This window comes from Nuphar pumila, chromosome 3 (assembly GCF_984573655.1).
Source record: "Nuphar pumila chromosome 3, dmNupPumi1.hap1.1, whole genome shotgun sequence".
NCBI classification, from domain to species: domain Eukaryota; kingdom Viridiplantae; phylum Streptophyta; class Magnoliopsida; order Nymphaeales; family Nymphaeaceae; genus Nuphar; species Nuphar pumila.
The window spans coordinates 42,488,586-42,510,154 of NC_143251.1; the positions used below are offsets into that span (position 1 = coordinate 42,488,586).

The following is a 21,569-nucleotide window of genomic DNA, read 5'->3' on the forward strand; positions in this document are numbered from 1 at the left end:
GCCGGGCCGATTAAATTTGGGCCTGGCCCGGCCTGATTGCTTAATTGGGTTGAGGGAGGATAATATGCAATGAGATTGCACACTTTGTGTGCTGCTGCACTTGATCACCCACCATCTTTGGGATACATGTTTGTCAGCTGCGGGCCCACCATCATATGGTGGGTAATCAGGTGCAGCAGTACACTTAAAATGTGCAATCACATTGCACCTGATATCAATCCCAGTGGGTTGGAGTGGAGGTGTTAACCAGGCCCCACTTGATTCAACCATGACTGTCAAAAGAATCAGGTGTCAAGTCACCAGATTATCCAACGTCTCAAGTGTTTGGATCATGACTTGGTAAGCCTTTCTAGATTCAGTTAGCTTTGGCTTTGGTTCTGATTCTTCAAATCCAAGATTTGAAACCATCTGAAATTGATAAAAGGCCCTAAACTTAGGCTATTTTGAATTAAAGCTTTCAGTGCAAAAGGCTGTCTTTTGTTCTTATAGGGCGGGGTAAGCGAGCCAAACAAACCGAACAGAGTCGCTTCAGGCTTGGCTTATTTATAGCCAAGTCTGAGCTCACTCATTTAAGTAAAAGAAAAAAAAATAAAAATTAAATCGAAGGACCACGGGCAAAAGGATAAGCTCACGGAGTTTTACGCCACCAAGACAGCGACCATCAGGCAAAGCCAATACGGTTAGGTCTCTGATCCTGAGGTTGGTTTCTCCATGTAAACATCAAAAAAATCAAAGGACCACAATGAGAATGGAACCCCCAACCTAGTGGTTCCAAGTTTATCCATCCAACATGCTGAGCTATCATGCTCTTTTGTATGATATAAATACAGCAAAAAATATCAAAACGAGCATATATGAGACAAGCAGAGAACACCCGTCCATCTAAACAAGCAAGCTCATGCTCAGCTTGCCATCCAAATGAACCGAACATGAACAAGCCTAGGATGAACCGAGACACAAGCTGCTCGGCTTGGTTCCAAGCCTTAGTTCTCAACATGGCATCAGAAACTATGTGGAGGCTTCTCTTCTCCAATTTATAAGCAATTTCTGTTGTCAAGTGAGCTCAAAATGCAGACCAAAATCTCAACTTTGAGGAAGATAATCCATGGTCCATCCAACATGTACAAGCATAAATTTTTGAGACAAGATTTTATATTTAATTGATGAAAAAAAATTGAGGATACATTCTTTCAGAATCACATCCTCCAACATCAGAGGGTTGCCATATTCTTTTCAATGACTTGTGACAAAAAATCAATAGCAAACATTGTATTCTTCTGTACTTTCCTTTCCTTTCTTTTCCTCTTTATTCAAAGAAACAACAAACAGAGACCCACTGTATAGCAGAAGTTAAACAAAATGTTCAGTTGGGTACTCATGTTCAAAACCATTATAGTCATAATACAATCTCTCCCCTTTCGTGATATCACGAATCGCAACCAGCAGAACTCGGCATTCTTCATCAACATCATATCTCACACACTTGAGGTTCTGCTTCTTCTTTCCTCCACTGAATCACACAGCACCTTAAGTTAGCGAACACTATAAAACCGATGGACAGATTGTAATTATATCTTCTTTAGAAACAAACCTTCGAAGTTCAGAGGATTTGGAAGGAAGCAAACTGCGCTTGGTCGATATTTATAAAGTGACTTCATAAATATTAGTTATTCTCGATAATGAGTTATCGCAATCTGTTAGGTATTCTAAATAACTCGATAATGAGTTATCAAGAATCCTCAACATTATCACATGTCCTTTGATAACCATCTACCTACATACATGGTAGTGGTTAACAGATCGTGTTATCCATTATCTACTGATAATGATTCTCTTTTTCATATAATTGTACATAAGATGTATCTTGTAACCTGTATAAAATACAATTGAAGTGTGAGACAATATATCAATAAAAAAAGTAATTGTTCTCTTTCCGCTTCACCTCGTCCCTTTTTATCATGGTATCAATGCAGGGGCCTTGATATTGTGTCATTCATCGTGCAAGACTAGAAGTTTGGTCATCACACGTCTTTCTCTCTTCTCTCTCCATCGTGCATCTCGTTTTCTTTTATGGCGTCGGATAGCATCAACAGCGGCACTGGTCCATCTCAGAACACCCAAGAATTGACAGTCAATCCCTTTTTTCTCCATCACTCGGATAACCCGAAAATATCCTTGGTGTCGCAACAGCTCGTTGAAAACAACTATTCAATGTAGAGTAGGGCTACAGTTATGGCACTAAGTGCCAAAAACAAATTGGGTTTCATTGACGAATCGATCACGAAACCCGAACCATCATCACAAAATGTTGTCATATGAAAGCAATGCAACAATATGGTGTTATCCTGATTACTCAATTCCATTTATAAAGATCTAGCAACCAATCATTTATGCGCAAACCCCAGCTCAGGTCTAGGCAGAGCTCCATAAAAGGTTTTCCCAATCGAATGCTCTCAGGATATATCAAATCCAACAGGAAATAATCAATCTCAAGCAAGAACAATCCCCAATAATTGTATATTTTACCAAGCTAAAGGGATTGTGGGACGAAATGTCCACATATATTAAGATTTCACCTTGCTCGTGTGGAGCTATGAAGGTCATTCAAGACCTCCTACAGCGAGAAAGGCTCATTCAATTTCTTATGGGCCTTAATGATAGTTTTAGTGTCATCCAGAGTCACTTGTCCTCATGACACCTTTACCAAGTATATTCAAGGCATATTTATTGATTATCCAAGAAGAAGAACAGCACAACCGTCGCTTCACGTCATCTCATGAACCAACTGCTACGGTAATATGCATGTCAAGGCCAACACATCAAAGATAGGATAGACGCATCCAAGACCAAAATGTAAACATTGTAGGCATCTTGGACAGATCAAGCTAAAGTGTTATTATCTTCATGGTTTTACTAACCAATTAAGGGGTTCTCCCAATGCTTGATTCACCAACCAGGCTAATGCATGTGCTTCTACTACCGAACCCGAAAAACCAACTTTAAGTTCTCCTCTTCCTAAACCTACCCAAGAACAATATGATAAGATTATGGTCATTGTCAATCTAGGTAACCCAAATAGTCCACCTATGGCCAACCTTGCAAGCAATATACCCAAATCATCATTTTGTTTATTTGCATCTCAGGGATGGATTATAGATTCAGAGGCTACGGACCATATCACAAATTCCATATCCAATATTTTCTCCCTAGTTTCGATTTTCTTCCCACCCATCAATTTCCTTGATGGAACATCTGACCCTGTCACTCATACTAGCAGTGTCATATTGACTTTCATCATCACTTTACACAATGTTCTATATGTTCCTCATTTTAAATTCAATCTTATTTTCGTTAGTAAATTAATTCATGATTTGAAATGTGACATTGTTTTTAAAAAACATCATTGTGCTTTTCAGTACCTGCACTCGAAGATGACGGTTGAAATGTATAGGCTACAAGGAAACATTTACATTCTTGAGGGTGGTGGTAACCACGCCTTGAATGCTTCATCTCCTTCTATTTGGCACCTTCGACTTGGACATTTATCAAATTTTCATCTTCAAGTTCTTATTAATTCTAATAAAGTTAATGATACGATTTCTCATGAACATTATTTTGTTTGTCATAAAGCTAAACAAACCAGGTTACCGTTTTCTCATTGGACCATATCCTCTTCCAAACCTTTCAAGTTATTGCATTGCGACATATGGAGTGCATATCAAATTCTCTCTATATCAGGGGCTCATTTTTTCTTGACCATAGTAGATGCCTACAACTGATGCACGTGGGTCTATCTCATGAGGTATAAGATTCTCACGTTAATTCCAATCAATTTCAAACCAATGTTTTAAGCATTTGATCTGATAATGGAACCGAATTCTTTTCAAATGACATGCAAACTTTTCTTTGAGAAAAATAAAATCAATCATCAGCATAGTTGTGTCGCAATACCACAACAAAAATGGTGTTGTTGAACACAAACATCGAGATTTGTTGAATGTCGCCCGGGCTTTCCGTTTTCAATCCAATTTACCACTCAAGTTTTGGGGAGAATATGTTATTGCTGCCACATACCTTATTAATCGCCTTCCCTCAAAACCCTTTATGGGTAAAACCCCATATGAGATGTTATACAACAAAACGCCCAATTATGCTTATTTACGCATATTTGGTTGTTTATGTTATCTTTCAACATCAACCATACCCACAAATTTGACACATGTGCCAACCAATACATCTTTGTAGGATATGCACATGGTCAAGTTGGTTATAAAGTTTATGATCTTAAATCTCAAAAGATTTTTGTTAGTGAAGATGTTAAATTTTATGAAAATGTTTTTTTCTTTTTAAGATCAAAACGCTCGTACTCTTGATGCCAGTAATGTCATCCCCATACCCATTTTTGAACCCCATAAATTTTATCCACAGCCTCACGATGTAGAGCCTTCGTCCACCCTCCCAATTGCCCCCACATTGCCCTCTGTTTCACACGACCCCCTCATTCCGCTCGACACCAACAGCACCCTCGACATGCCTCCCCTTCGCCGATTTGATCATCCTCGCCAACCACCTTCTTACCTCAAGGATTTCAAGTGTTACTCTGCAACTAGGGGTGGCAATCAGGTCGGGTTGGCGGGTCAGCATACCTCAACACGAACACGACCCGTTTATTAAACAGGTCGGATGTGGCAAACACGAACACGACCCATTTATTAAACAGGTAACCCGAAACGACACGGTTAACCCGTTTAATAAACGGGTCGGGTAGACACAACCAGATTACACCTCCATCTATATTCTGCTCTATCTTCTTTTAAGAAATAGTACCTGTTAAAATGCTTTGGTAATGATGAAACATTGTAGCTCCTTTCCGTCACTGCAAAAGTTAGTAGCATTCAGATAAAAAAATAAAATAAATAATGACCAAGATAGGTTGATGATACAAGAGATGGTCACCATAAATGCTCAGAGTCGCCAGAGTTTATTATTTATGCCAGAGACTGAAGGACAAGAAAGAATCAGAGATTCAGGCAATGATGGCATTGCACTCAACCTCAATGACAAGAACAACCTCGTGCTTCAGTCTTTTGCCTCCAACTTTCCAATCTAAAAAGCCTATGTCTTCCTTGCATCAAACAATGGTATTACTGTCACCAACAAAATTTAAATCCCAAACTATTCATCATCCATCCCCTATCAAACATTCTTTCAGTCAAAAGATGTTGATCCTAGGCGCCAAACTCAAAAGTCTGAACCTTCAAGACTCACTAAATTACATAAGTACCCTTAATGCAGAAAAAAAGAAAGAAAATGTGAAAACCCATTCAATGCACAAAATATCATAAGTTATTATGTCATTAAAAACTGAGAGCCAAGAACTTATCCATTAAATAGACAAGACCAAATGGTGAGTTGCTATGTTGCACCTTTAGAAGCAAAAACATTCTTTTCGGAAACTGCATCTGGGTTATCTTCCTTGCAACATATATATAAACGGGTTGTGGGTTGCGGGTTGACGGGTTCGGATAAACGGGTTGACCCACCCGCCTAACATGTTTATTAAACAGGTCAACCAGGTTGGCGGGTTGGCATACCCCTAACATGAACCCAACCCGTTTAATAAACGGGTTAGGCGGGTCGACCCGTTTATGATACGAACCCGTTTAAGCCAAACCCGAACCCGCCTAAGAAGAGGGTTGGTGGGTCGGGTTGGCAGGTCGGGTCAGATTTTGCCACCCCTATTTGCAGCCCCCGTACTTCAATCAGATGCTTCTTGTGACATGGCTCCAAGTACTCATTATCCTCTCCACCATTACCATGAATATCAGTGTTTTTCTTCTTATCATCGAACCTTTTTTAGCCACCATCACTCAAACTTTCGAGCCAAAGACTTTTTCTCAAGCTAAGAAATACCAGCATTGGTGTAATGCCATGGCTGCTGAAATTCGAGCACTTGAGGTGAACCACGCTTAGACAGTGTCGACATTACATGAAGGTTGTTGAAGGAAGGGTGAGATGCGCAGCAACAGAGGTAGAGAGAGAGAGAGATCGAGAAAGAAAGAAAGAGAGAGAGAGAAAGAAAGAGAGAGAGAGAGAGAGACGGCTGGAGAATAATAGAACTTGTTATTCAATTAGGGCTAATCTCTATATTAAATAGAGATAGTCCAAGGAACAAAATTACACCCAGGTCCCTCATTAAAGAATAAGATTCAAATAACCTCTAGTTTAGAAAAACTTATTTACTAAAAACATCTTAGTCTCAACACTCCCCCTCAAGCTGGAGCATAGATATCAATCATGCTCAGCTTGTCACAACACTTTGAGAAATTTGGTCTCGCCAGGGCTTTGGTAAAAACATCAGCTACTTGATCTTCGGAAGATACATGATCGGTGCAGATATACCCAGCCTGAACCAAGTCGCGAACATAGTGACAGTCAACTTCAATATGTTTAGTCCTTTCATGAAATACTGGATTGTTGGCAATATATGTAGCAGCCCTATTGTCACACATCATCAACATAGGTAGGGATACTTTCTCCTGGAGCTCGATCAAGACTGATTTTACCCACATAATCTCAGCTGCAGTCTGGGCCATTGCTCGGTATTCAGATTCAGCACTCGACCTGGCTACAACGGTTTGTTTCTTACTCCTCCAGGTAACAAGATTTCCTCCCACAAACACACAAAATCCAGATGTTGACTTCCTATCTTCAACAGATCCTGCATAATCCGCGTCAGTGTAAGCAACAACGTCCAAAAATGGATTTCGTTTAAACAACAGACCTTTACCAGGAAATGCCTTTAAGTACCAAATAACCATCATAGCTGCATCCCAGTGAACTTTTGTAGGTTTGTCCATGAACTGACTGATTTTACTCAGCTAATGAAATGTCAGGTCTAGTAACAGTCACATATAGTAACTTACCCACCAAGGATCTAAAGCTGGCACTGTCCACATACTCAGACTTCTCATCGAACATGTGAGTTTTGGGATCCATTGGAATATTAGTTGGCTTGGCCCCTAGCATTCTAGTCTCTTTTAATAAGTCCAACACATACTTTCTTTGAGACAACACTAAGCCCTCTTTGTTTCTTGCAACTTCGATACCCAGAAAATATCGTAGGTGACCGAGATCTTTAGTAACAAAGTGTTTCTGAAGATGATCTTTTGTGGCAGAAATATCTTGAGCACTGCTCCCAGTTAATATGATGTCAGACATATACCACCATAACAACAATTCCAGAACTGGTTTTCTTGATGAACAAGGAGTGATCTGAAGCTGACCTGACAAAGCCAAAACTCGACATTACCTCAAATAATTTGTGAAACCATGCCCTTGGACTCTGCTTCAGGCCATAAATAGCCTTCTTCAACTTGCACACCTTCTTACACTCCCCCTGAACCTCGAAGCCTGGGGGTTGTTGCATGTAGACAGTTTCATGCAAATCCCCATACAAAAAGGCATTCTTGACATCCAACTGAAACAAGGGCCATCCATGGTACACAACAACAGAAAGAACAAGACGAATAGTGCCAAGTCGAGCAACTGGGGAGAAAGTTTCAAAAAAGTCAACCCCATAAGTCTGAGTATACCCTTTTGCAACCAACCGGGCTTTGTACCGTTCAATTGACCCATCCGAGTTATATTTAATGGTATATACCCATTTGCAGCCAACAATATCTGCATCAGATGGAGGATCCACCAAATCCCAAGTGCCCCTAGAACATAGGGCATCCATCTCATCCTTCATAGCTTGCATCCATTTGGGGTCGAATAGAGCCTGACTGTGATGAAGCGGAACAAAGGAGGCAGACAAAGCCGAGATAAAACTCTTCATAGAAGCCCCAAGATTAACTTCAGAAACAAACTGAGAAATGGGATGAAGGGTGCACTGTCTTTTCCCTTTTCGCAGAGCAATAGGAAGATCCTCATCAATAGCAGAACCTTCAGTATGCTCAGAGATACTTGCCTCAGGAGAAGGATATAATGGGGGCATGGAGGTAGGTGGTAACCTGTGAGTATACACTATAGGAGGGTTTTTGTATCGAGACTCCCTAGAGGATGGAGCCACAGGCTTCGGAGTGAATGACTCTAAAGGAAAAGGGGGAATTGGCAGAGGAAAAACATCACCCTGACTCTCTTGTAACCTTGGAGTAGTACTCGAAAAATAAGGAATAGACTCAAAGAAGGTAACGTCCGCACTGACATACTCTTTATGAGATATAGGGTCATAGCAACGATATCCTTTTTGGTTCCTAGGATACCCAAGGAAAACACATTTAATAGACTGCACAGCAAGTTTATCTCGATCAGGACCCAGCATATGCACAAAACACACACATCCAAAAACTTTAGGGGGAATAGGAAAGAGAGGAGCCTCTGAATGGAGAATTTGGATTGGGATCTGGTCTTCTACAGAACTTGACGGCATGCGATTTATAAGAAACCCGACTGTCAAAACTGCATTGCCCCAGTATGTAGCAGGCATATTGGATTGAATCATAAGACACCGAGCAACATTAAGGATTTGTCTATGTTTCCTCTCAGCCACCCCATTTTGCTGGGAGGTATGGGGACATGTAAATTGAGGTTGAATCTCATTAACAGAGTAGAATTGAAGTAAGTCTTTGGATTTGAACTCAAGAGCATTATCAGTGCGAACAATTTTAACACATGTCAAATTGAGTTTTTATCTCTGCAATTAAGGATTTTATAATGACAGAACCTTGAGACCGATCTTTTAACAAGAACACCCACGATAGTCTCGAGAAGTCATCAACAATGACTAGATAATAACGACATTGAGACCTATTCGGAATCCTACTCGGACCCCACACATCTACGTGAAGAAGATCAAACAATCCTTGACTGGATGGACTCTGAATGGAGGGAAAAGAACTTCGACAATGTTTTCCCAATTGACATGTTTCACACTGAAAAGAAACTGAGGGAGGAATACGAGGAATGACACGACGAAGTTTTGTCACTGGAAGGTGACCCAAACGATGATGCCACAATAGAGGACTTGAGGATGATGTAACAGCAGAGTGGGCCGAAACCTCTGGTTGGTGAAGGTAATATAGACCACCTTTCTCATAGCCACCACCAATCCTTCTCCCCGTCAGCAAGTCCTGAAAGGTGCATCCCATAGGCTCAAAAATCACTCTACAATTCAACTCTTTTGTCATTCGACTGACGGATAATAAATTCTGTGGAAACGAAGGAGCATGAAGAACATGCGACAATTGAAGAGTAGGGGTAATAGACATGTTTCCCTGCCCTACAATTGGGGAAGAGCTACCATCAACAAGACGTACCCCTTTTTGACCTGTCACAGGTTTTAAACTCAAAAAGTTGCTTGAGTTTCCGCACAAGTGACCAGAGGCTCCAGAATCAATGACCCACCTACCACCTTGAGCAGATAGGCCATCACCTGCCGAGCACACAACCTCCGCAACCGAAGACTTCGAATGGGGTGATCGTAAAGCAAGGAGCTCGTCATATTCAGCCCTGCTAAGAGTTACACAATCATTGGAGGGATCTGCATCTGATTTAACCACTTGAGCCATAATATAAACTAATAGGCTTGATTCACAAAATGCAGGAGCAACCACACGCGCATACCCACAACCAACAACAAGCCCGACTATATCAAGTTTTGACTTCACCAATGAAATCTGAGAAACATGACCATCGACTGTTCAGATCCAAACTTCAAATATAATTTTAAAGAAGCTTGACCAAAACCTTTCACCTCAACCAAGGATGACTATAGGTTGTAAATCAAGATCACTTCAACCATAGATATGATCCAAATGACTCACTACCACCATAGATATGATCAGAAGATGCAAACAACTACACAACTTTCTGGATGATCTCATCAAACTTTTGAGATGCATATACTCCAGCAAATCAATATTTGAGCAAGCATATCAAGTTGGGAACCTAGGTGTTGGTCTGCAGTAGACGAATTCAATTACACCAAAGACAAATATCAGATCTGAGTATGATCTAGCTTAACATAACCACGTCAGCACATATGAACAGCAACACACGACAACTCAGAGGCTGCTGATCGCCAGCAGCACAACGATATTAACTGCAATAACTCACAACCACACCAAATTACATCTAATCACAACATCTTTAACATACCTGCAACTAAGACCGATCTGGTCCACACCATGCGACAATCTCAGAATCACCACCGACTGCAATCTCGTCAACGCCACGACTTCAACACACAGATATCAGCCTGCCAAAAACAGTCTTGAAGTGATACAAACCCACACGCAGTCTACTGTTTGCAAATCTGGTCAACTGCTAGCAACTGCAAATTCAGATCTTCTCCGACGTTCCACAAAATACTCAGATCTGAACTCAGCCAAGGTATAGATCTGCTTCTCTTTCTTGATCAGATCTCAACAACCACACCGCCTTTGGTACTTCAAGCTGAATATTCCCTTATTAGGTCTTCACCACAATATGCAGATCAGCGACTCTCAGATCTGGTCGACACCCACTTCATACCTCATCACAACATCAAGACCTGTAACCATCAGATCTGGTCTACAACCACTGCAGATCTTCATTACGACGTGAAGATCTGATTTCAGATCTGAATCATGACCGAGGTCAGATTGCAGATCTGTTATCAGATCTGTCCCACGCGGTTCAAAAAAAAACTTCAAACGTACTGCAGATCTGATGTCCTTCACACTATTTCAGCCGCGGCACACGAACTCAGGCACCCAAGCCCGTACGTGGCTCTGATACCATGTTGAAGGAAGGGTGAGATGCGCAGCAACCGAGGTAGAGAGAGAGAGAGAGAGATCGAGAAAGAAAGAAAGAGAGAGAGAGAAAGAAAGAGAGAGAGAAAGAGAGAGAGACGACTGGAGAATAATAGAACTTGTTATTCAATTAGGGCTAATCTCTATATTAAATAGAGATAGTCCAAGGAACAAAATTACACCCAGGTCCCTCATTAAAGAATAAGATTCAAATAACCTCTAGTTTAGAAAAACTTATTTACTAAAAACATCTTAGTCTCAACAAAGGTAAAGATCCTGTCGATTGCAAATAGGTCTATAAAGTCAAATTTTTTGCAAATAGGTCTATAAAGTCAAATTTTGGTCTGATGGTTCCATTGAACGCTATAAAACTCGCTTGGTTGCTAAAAAGTACACTCAAATCAAAGGTCTCGATTACAATGAGACATTTGCTCCAGTTGCCAAGATGGCCATCGTTCGTTGCCTTCTTGCCATTGCTTCTATCCGTCATTGGCATATTTTTCAAATTGATGTCAACAACACATTCTTTCATGGTGATCTCGACGAGGAGGTATACATGCAACTGCCTCCCGAATTCTCTCGTCAAGGGGCGCATCCAGTTTGCCTTCTACATAAGTCCCTTTACGGTCTCAAATAATCATCGTGGAACTGGTTTGCAAAGCTTTCCTCTTATTTAAAGGAAATTGACTTATTTCAATCCAAGGTTGACTACTCTTTATTTTCTAAAACCGAAAGTACTTATCATTTGTTCATCTTGGTGTATGTAGATGACATTATCATAGCAAGTGATAATCTTGATCAGATTTATGCCTTCAAATAGAATTTTCATCGACGAATTTGCCTTAAAGATCTTGGCATTCTCAAATACTTTCTAGGCATTGAAATGGTTCGCTCCAAACAAGGATTTTTTCTTTCCCAACGCAAGTACACATTAGATATCTTGGAAGAGATGGGGTATCTAGGTTTGAAGCCATGCTTCTTTCCAATGAAGCAACATTTCAAGTTTAATGCTACAAATGGTTCTCTTTTGGAAGACCTAAGCCTTTTTCGACGGTTGATTGGTCGATTAATTTACCTCACTATCACGCACCCTGATATCTCATATGTTGTTCACCTTTTAAGTCAATTCTCCAACCAACCATGCACTCACATGGATGCAGCTCTCTGCATCTTGCGTTATCTTAAAGGCACCCCAGGCCAAGGGATTTTAATGAATGCATCCATACAGTTAATTGTTCACGATTATTCAGATTTCGATTTGGCTTCTTGCCCTATCACTCGCAGGTCTACCTCCGGATATTGCATAATGCTCGGCCCGAGTCTGGTTTTCTAAAAATCCAAGAAACAGACCATTGTATCTCGCTCCTCTACGAAGGCCAAGTATCATTCCATAGCATTAGCCACTCGTGAGCTTATTTGGGTCAAATCTTTATTGACCAACTTTGGGATTTCTCACCCGACTTTATTTTGTGACAATCAAGTTGTCCTACATATTGTTGCTAACCCTGCCTACCATGAACGCACCAAACACATCGAAGATGATTGTCACCTTATTTAGTGAGAAAATTCAAAGTGAGCTAATCAACACTCGGTTCATTCCTACCCACTCACAGTGTGCTGACATTTTCACCAAAGCTTTGGGCAGTGCGCAATTATCTCTTCTGAAGTCCAAGTTGGGCATGCTCGATGCACATGCTCCGATTTGAGGGGTGTATTAGTTATTCTCGATAACTCGATAATGAGTTATCGCAATCCATTAGGTATGCTAGATAACTCGATTATGAGTTACCGAGAATCCTCAGCATTATCACATCCTTTGATAACCATCTACCTACCTACATGGTAGTGGTTAACGGATTGTGTTATCCGTTATCTACTGAGATTCTCTTTTTCGTGTAACTGTAAATAAGATGTATCTTGTAACCTGTATAAAATATAATTGAAGTGTAAAACAATATATCAATAAAAAAAATAATTGTTCTTTTTCTGCTTCACCTCATCCTTTTTATCAAGAAACAACCAAAAATAAGATTTTTGAGTAAAATTCAGAAACTTCTGAGCTAAAGCATTAGACTAATCTTGAGAAAAAAGTAACTATGATGTATGAAATCTCTCAACTATTGTGCTAATAAAGTATTTTTTCTTAAACCAATACAGGAGCTTCTGAGCTAATGCCCTAGTACTACATTTGCAGCTTTGTTGATAGCTGAAACATAAACATCTAATGTAGAAGAAGCCTTCAACTACTAAAATAGCAGAAAGTTTCTAGAAAAACCATCATAAAATAGATTGAGAAAACAGAGTACAAGAAGAGAATTTTACGGTGTATGATTGTTGATTCCATTGATGAAACGCGAAATGTTTGCTCTCTTATCAGGGCAGATGACCAGGCTATTAGAGGGATCGGATGCCGAGAGAAGGGTCATCATGCTATCGCCATCGTCGTGCTCACGGTTACTCAAGTAGTCGACATCGCCAACGTATTCGGCGATTATGGTCATGTCCCTTATGAATCTGTCTGCGACAACAGTGAACCTGCTTTTTGGAGCCATTGATTCTCAGTCATTTGTCGCAGTAGCAGATAGAAATCATGAATGAATTCAACCAAACACCAAACAAAAAACTTAAAAGATATGGTATCCACCCTTCATATGGATCGAATAAGACCATCAAAGGAGGGCACTCCCCTCTTGCAATCCTCTCGTTGCAAAGCCTCAAGGTTTCTGCATCTTCTTTGTGGAGTACCTGCGTCAAGCAGCGTGCAATGCCTGTGATTCATCAATTCGGACCCATATCATAGTAGTACGGGTAATCCGTATCCAAGTCCATGTTAGATCTGGAACACATGCTATTGGATGAAATCCAAATCAGGAACTTGGTTGGATCTAGTGTAATATAGAGATTCAGATCCGAAACCCATTGCAATACCACGTTAGGATCTGGATCGGACTTGCTAAGAACGGACCACCTTGAATGTTTTGGATCCGGATCTGGCTGGCTTTAGAATAAGTTTCAGATCTTGATGAGATCCGAGCCTGCTGGATCTGATGAAATATGTATATTCTGTCAATTTTTATATGTGGAATTTTAAAATGGGTTTGGTTAGACCCAATTCTAACAGGGATCCAATATCATGTGCCTACCCTGTTCCTCATCAGGATCTGGCAGGACACAGCCACACACGTTCTAAATCCGATACTAATTTGGAAACAAACTATCAACATTGAAGTAATGTGGGCCGGTTTGGGTCATGGTTGGGAATTAGGGACGTCAATGGATCGGATTTTATCAGACATGTGACCAAATCCGACTCTAATCCGATTCGTAAGCCAAAATCATATCTAATTGTAATTAGGTCGGATTATCCGTCGGATTCCAGATTCTGTTTGGAGTGAGGTGCAGCTACATACGGAATCTGAATCCGATTATGAATTAGATGCTTCCAGCTTGTCCGACCCGACTAATCAGATTTGGAGTCGGTAGGATATCCAACTCAAATCAGTACTGTAAAATGACCAAAATGCCTTTGACTGGGTGTGGGTACCTCATACCTGCATGCCCTCTCTCTCGAGGGAGGCGCGGTTGGCGGAGCGAGGAGCCATGGCGACCGAGTAGGTGAGCTCGTTGCAGAACCGCGAGCCCACCGTCGTCAAGGCAGTCGCGAGCGAGGCCATCTGCTGCAGCCTCCTCCCCGGATCCTCCGCCGGCTGGAACACCCGCAGTCTCCTCTTCCTCTTCGCGACCACCAGCGCCGCCGCCCTCCGCCGCCGCTTCCTGATTTCTGGCACCACCACCCAACAACGAAAAGGAAAATACAAAATCAATGGAACGATTTATACAGATACAAAACTTAAACCCAACCCATTCCGGTTCAATTTCCAGATTTTAGGGAAACTGGATTTTCAAAACCAGGATTCTATAAGCCACAGCCTAACGATTAGGGCCATACATGCAGAAAAAAACGAAGACAACGCAAGCCATTTTGGATCTGATTATTGGAAAAAGACCTCGAGCGCAAAAACACTAGAAATAGACGATTAGAGAGAAAGCAATAGTGAATGGTGCGTTCGGATTTCACCCTCTTATCTAGAAAAAACGGGATAAGTCGGGATATGGCATGCAATGCGCAATGCAGCATCCCAACGTACCACATTCCTCTTCCGATCAGATGGGTTTATGAAAGCACTCAGAAAAAGCAAAAACAAAGGGTTTCAGTTCACCCAAATCCCTCTCTTCCCCTCACACCCCCAAAACAGAAACCAACCAGATTCCACCCACACCCAACCAAAACTCAGATTTCTTGCCAGAGACCTCACCTTTCGTCGGCTTCAGCGAATCGTGAGTCGGTCTCTGAATGCGGAAGAAATCGACGATTTTTGTCTGAATGAGGGGAAACTCTGCAACCCACAAACAGGAAAATGCATCAGCAGGGAAGAGAAGAGAGAAAATGGGATCAATGGGGACCAAAGAAGAGAGAAAATGGGATCAATGGGGAGCAAAGGCGAGGGAAAATGGGATCAATGGGGAGCGAAGCATACCCCTGATTTCCTTGCCGGTAGTGCATGATGAGCAAAACCACGGCCCGGAGGGCACTCTGGCCATGATGGGCTTGAGGCAGAAGAGGTGGAACCCCCGGTCGCACTTGTCGCAGAGCAGGAGCTCTCGGGGGCGGCGCCCCGAGCTACATTGCTCGCAGCGGATGCCGGCGTAGTCGACGGAGCGGCGGCGAGGCCTCTGCGCGGTCGCCCTCCTCCTCGACATGGTCTTCACGGCAGCCATGGCCCCCATGGTGGTGTGAATTGTGAAGTGTGGGGGGCGGTGCTGCTTTATAGTCTTGCTGGGAGGGGCAAAAAAGAGATTTCGAGCGCAGAATATTTGGCGGGAGATTGCATTTTCTACTTTTGGCCTTCCTTTTCTTAGTGGTGGGACCTGGGGGGGCGGGGGGCATCCTAATCGAAATTGGTGAAATTACTTAAATGCTCTTGGAGGTTTATGTGGAGTTTTAGGGATTGTGTGCTTTGCGTTTTGTTTTCCCTTAAGATGATTTTCTTCGGGTGTTTTGTTTCATGCAATAATTTTCATATTTTAAATTGAAATGAATTTTGTTTTAGTGGTACGGGAACCTCTTATAAAAGGCAAAATTCAAATTGTATTGTCAGGTTATAATAGCTGTAAAAAGTTTAAGGTTTTTGTGCAGTTAATGAAAGAGATGAAGGGGATTTTGAGGTGATAAATTTTTGTTATATTTTTTAGATTTGTAAAAAAATCTATCTTGCTTCTTGAGAAAATTGTTGGTTGGTTTACTAAATTTTAAAGTCATAGTTACTTAAAAGGAAGGGCTCTAACTAATGATCATGTATCTTGGATGATTACTTCATCTTGACCATCTACAACTATGCTTTTTTGAAGATGTCTTGTAAGATAATCTCAACCATTAATTTTTATGGGCCATTGTTGTAGGATCATCCAATAGACATGAGTACTTTTGTTTTTCCTATAGTTATACATGTCAAGCTAAATTGGAATGTCATTAACACATCAATTATATGATTATCAAGAATTGGGATGCCCAACTAATAAAAAATGATAGGTGAATTGTTGTACACTTTATTGTAATTGGGGTTTCAAAGGTAATTATGTCTTAATGATGTTGCCCATGAAAAACCTGGAACATCATCTGTAAACTTTTTAACAAATAGAGAAAGGGTATTATTATCATTTCGAGATAAACTTTACCAAAATGCACTTGATACTCGTATGTGATTATTTGGATTCGTCAAAGATATCACCTAAATATGGTCATATATAATAATGCATATTAATTATTAATGATCCTAAACATTGGACCATTTACAAATGGGAAATTTTCTCCAAACAGTTTCCCACGATGGTTAGATTTATAAATGGCATGTAAAGTATAGTGAGTAAAGCATTTTCGTTTCGAGACACGTGCTAGCATCATTGACACGTAGCAATTGATATGAAACACTTGCCAACACCAAACCAAGAATTCAGTAAAGAACTTTTGAAATTTAGGACATATTTGAAACCTATGAAATAGTTTCTCACTGGAAAAGTAGGTCATGTTTTCTTTGGTGAGAAAGTCTTCCACATATTTGCAAACATGTGATTAATTTTCTCTATGTAAAATGATGGTTTACTTTCTCATTTGCCGCCATAATTAGTAAATAGTAACATTCTATTCGAGTTCACGAAGTTGTCTAAGATGCATTACTCAACTTTTCGGCTAAGATGAAGTACAAGTCTTATAAGTTCAATATGTATTCACATAAATGAGTATTATTTTTTCAAGAAAGCTATATCAATTTAATTATCAATCAAAATGGCTAATCAAAGCCATTTCCTATTGACATGAAGTTGTGAGTTATAACAATGACAAAAAGTTAAATTAGTCTTAAAACTAAGCCTATTGTATTTTCAATTCTTTTTGACAAGAAATGTAGTCAGCTAATGCATCCATAGTTTTCTTCCTTTCTTTAAAATTATGAGAGGGATGAAAACTCTATATGGGCATAGAATATTTTTTCATGATAAAGTAGTTTTGTTCATCAAAACATTAATGATTTGTTTTTTTTAAGATCAATTTCATAATTGTTGTTGTGATGCTAAAATATTTTTATGATAAATTGTGAAGGTTAAACCTAGCAGCATATTATATACGTAATGCCTAGCAGTTTTGATGTTTTAGAAATTAAATTTAAAGTAATTTAATGGCAATTATTTATGTTAATTTATTTAATAAATAAATAATGGTATTTAATTAATTAAATATAAATTAGTGTATCACATTGGATCATGGACCCTTTTGGATAGGATCCATAGTTCAAATATGATTTCATTATTCATTACAATTAATAATATATTTTTAGAAAATTAGAAAACCTAATTAAGAATTTAATTAATTAGAATTATGATAGGTATTGTATCTACTGTGTAGAGTTTTCTAGAGAGAGAGGGTTGGATGTCCCTAGGGATCTCATTAGAAGAGAGTGGAGCACCACCTAGGTTGTTTAATTAGAATCCTAATTAATTAGTTAAACTAATTTGGTAGATAAGATAACAAATTAGTTTTGACTTTAGTTAGAGAATCCTAGAAGGCCAAGGATGGAACTTGTTTTCAATTAAAAAACCTAATAAGCCAAGGAGAGGAGGGGAGACAAAAGGAGAGGAGGGGAGACAAAAGAAGAGGAGGTCGGCCAACCTTGGGGCCAAGGTAAGCCTTCCTCCATAAATTTTTTTAGTTTATTTTTATAGTAAGATTTGATACAAGGTTTGTATGTTGGCCTTATACAACATTCACTTGAGTTTGGAGAGAGATTTATGGTCTATTTTCAGGTTTCTACGATATTTCAGGTATTTTTCATCGTGATTTGATACCCTTTCATGTGTTCAATGTGTTATTCATGAATTTACACTTCAGAGGTATGAATTTATACATTTTATAAAATGTTTAGAATTTAGTGCAGGTCGATTCAAGCATATAATCAAGTTTCAAAGATTTGTCTTGTTTTAAAAACCTTTTTTTGCTTTCAGAATAATTATTTTAATTTGTAGGAGCAATTTAATCATTCTTTAGATGAAAAATAATTTGTATTTAAATACATGTTATCAGATGTATTTGATGTTTGCAACATCTTAGATATGTCCATGTTTAGATTTAATATATTTTTGATAGATTAATAATTTATTCAGAGGTTTTTATAAACTCAAAATCCATTTCAGGAATTATTTTTTAGAAAAAATGAGATTTCTTGTGTAAAAATGTTGGATCTATGTTTCATTCATGATATGTATGTTGTTTCTATGTTTACAACATGTTTAGATGTTTATTTGCATGTGTATGATGTGATTATGATGAATCCAAAACCGTTGGATGCATGTTCTTGGTATTTCTGTATGAAAATCATGAATTTCTTGATGTGTTTCTTATTCTCTCCTTTTTTTTTTATTCTGACTAGTTTTAAATAAATTTATGGTTCTTCAAAACATGTAAAAGTCATCTATAAAAAAAAATTGGGTTTGTTTGAAGCCTGGATTAAGAGATACGATCAACACAGAATTTCTGTCTTGATAAATTTTTTGCAATGGTTACATGTCTTTGTTGATTTTATTTCTCTAAAATTATTCAATGTTTTTGTCCAAAATTTTTATGTGTGTTAGTTTATTTATTTAAAAACTCATGATAAAAATCTTGTGTATTGATTCATTACAGTTTGAGAATTAAAAATTATAAAATTTTGTTCTGAAACCTGAAATTTCTTGAACAAGTTTGTCTAAGAATAGAAATAGACTATAGTGCATGAATTTTAATTCTCAATTGGGTTGGAGTTCAAACATGGTTTCTTTTAGATCTTGTGTCAGACACATCAAGCTCAACAGTAAAAATTATAAAACTCATTTCATTTTATAAATTCAATGGTTGATGTTTCTTTTAAAATATTGAATCGAATAGGTATGTTTTGTGAATATAAAATAAGTTTCAATAAAAGATTTATTATTCCTTGATCCGGAATGAGTTTGATCTGAGGTTTTCTCTTATAGACAGCTAACATATATATGCATCTACAGTAAAAAATAAGAATTTATTTTTATTTTCTATAATGTATGATGGAATTTATATTGCCAGAGAAAATTTTATTTTTTTACAGTTTTGCATATAAATTATTTTTGTTGGTTTGCATGTGATTGCTCCAGATGGGATGTATTGAATTACATGCATATAATTGTTTCATATGTGAATTATGTATACAACATGATGTTGTAATGTTGTATGAATGTTTATGTTAATCATGTACAACATGTGGTCATGGTATATGGCTTATGAGCATTATATATCGTCTAACGAGTAATGCTTACTTGAATGCATAAGACACTACGAAAGGTGAACCAGAGTATATTGTGGCTTATGAGTTAGCTACATGTTAGCATATGAATGGCTTGGTGGCAGTGCAGAATTGATGTATTAATCATGTAAATGCATTCTTTATATTGTGTTGTGATGCATATGATTAATTGTACTTGTTAGCACATAAAGATACACGGTTATTCTCTAGTGGGTGTATCCCAATCGAAAGATATATGATGTGATGCATGTTGTAAGTCTATGTTCATTGTATATTGGTTTTCTACATAACTAAAGCAGTAACGTGATTAAACCACACCACAAAATAAGGCAAAAATAAAATAAAGAAAGCAAGAAAACAAGAAATAACAAACCATACACTTGCAACCAACAAATATTTTTGCACAAAGCAAACTATGAGCATGGTACCAATTGTGCACAGTCACCTCCTAGGGGTAGCCTAATAAGTGAGTCATGCAGAAAAAGTAAGATGGTCTCTAGGTCATAAATACATGGTTCTACAATCCTAAATGTAAAAAGCAAACTAACAATCATAATTAATCAATATAAAATTAAATTAACAATCCTAAATAAAGCAAATAGGCAACAAAATAGGTACTCAGTTCTTAATTTGTCGTTCTCTCACAACGGCGCCAAAAAATTGATGCATCTTTTTCAATAGAGTATTTTTGAGATCTATTTTCAGTAAAAACATTTATACAAAATGTACATCAAATCATAAAGATTGGTTCACACTAGTGGTGAAGTCCAGATTGAACATAGAGAACGGGATAAGTACTTTTGTACCTCACACAGAACTATTTTTATTGAGTTAAAAAAATAAAAAATAATTAACTAAATAAAAGAATGAGTGTTGCCCTCTACGAAAGACTTACAAAAAATAATTAATGGTTTTATTACAGACCCAATGAATTAAATAAAAAAAATAAAATAAATCCTAAGCTAAAAATAAAACAAAAGGTCTTCGATGCTGTGAGCTTTTAGTCCTTTCCTTGCATTTGGTTTTTAGTCTTTTTGAGGTTGTTTGAGGGGCTCTCTGAGGAGCTTGAAGGGCCTTTTGAGAAAACATTTTTGGGACCTTAGAGGGCTCTTCGGAGGTACTTTTGAGGGCTCACCATACATCTGAATGCTTTCTTCCGAAATAAAAAGATAAAACACAAAACAAAGTACAAAAACTTACAAAAATTTAATGTTAGTTTCAGCCTAAAATCATAAAAACATGAGATAAACTAACATGAAATACTCATAACATGCAACTAACCACTACACTAAAAGACAAAATAGTAAAACTAACTATTAACAAACAAGAACTAATTCATTAACTAAATAACAACTTCACACTAAATGACAAAAGAAGTCAACTAACTAACAAGAAAGAAATCAACTAACATAAAAAACTATATTAACCGAATTTACACAAGAATTTTAATTAACTGAATAATAAAGCAAATAACAAACTACTTATATCTAACAAAAGTCGATAATTGACATAAACATAAATAATAACAATCGGCTAATGTGACTTAACTAAATTATATTAACTAATTAATTTCTAATGATTCTAATATCATAAAACTGAACCTATACTAATTTAATTACTAAAAAAAAGATTTAACGTTAAACTAAAAATAACTAATTAAAAGAAGATTACCAGTACCTAAATCGGCTAAAATACTTTCTACCTAAAAATGGTACTTAATTAATTAACAACTAAAGTGTAATATAAGTATAGAAAATAAAAATTCTTGAATTGAAAATTTACGTAACTGGTTGTTGAAAACAATAAATAATTCTAACTACTTGGGTGAATAAATAAATAAAATATAAATAAACTAATCAACTATTTCTATCAACCAATTTCCACTATAATGAAATAACTATTTCAAATT

The 21,569-nt window shown here is 38.1% G+C and overlaps 1 protein-coding gene across 1 annotated transcript; it reads right to left on the reverse strand.

Moving 5' to 3' along the window:
• Nucleotides 1-1,350: 1,350 nt before the first annotated feature.
• LOC149842716 (histone-lysine N-methyltransferase ATXR6-like) lies at nucleotides 1,351-15,575 on the reverse strand. Its single transcript, XM_090000724.1, has 6 exons — nucleotides 15,335-15,575; nucleotides 15,113-15,193; nucleotides 14,348-14,577; nucleotides 13,441-13,541; nucleotides 13,119-13,331; nucleotides 1,351-1,510 (listed from the first exon to the last, which is right to left on the reverse strand). The coding sequence occupies exons 1-6, from the start codon at nucleotides 15,573-15,575 to the stop codon at nucleotides 1,351-1,353; spliced, it is 1,026 nt and encodes a 341-aa protein (XP_089856850.1).
• Between the last annotated feature and the right edge of the window lie 5,994 nt (nucleotides 15,576-21,569).

Bases quoted from the DNA above. Each gene is read 5' to 3' on its own strand.
- LOC149842716 (XM_090000724.1), bottom strand. From the start codon at position 15,575: ATGGCTGCCGTGAAGACCATGTCGAGGAGGAGGGCGACCGCGCAGAGG. The intron at 15,194-15,334 runs GTATGCTTCGCT...TGTGGGTTGCAG, and splicing joins TACCGGCAAGGAAATCAGGG to AGTTTCCCCTCATTCAGACA. The intron at 13,542-14,347 runs GTATGAGGTACC...TGCTTGACGCAG, and splicing joins TCGAGAGAGAGGGCATGCAG to GTACTCCACAAAGAAGATGC.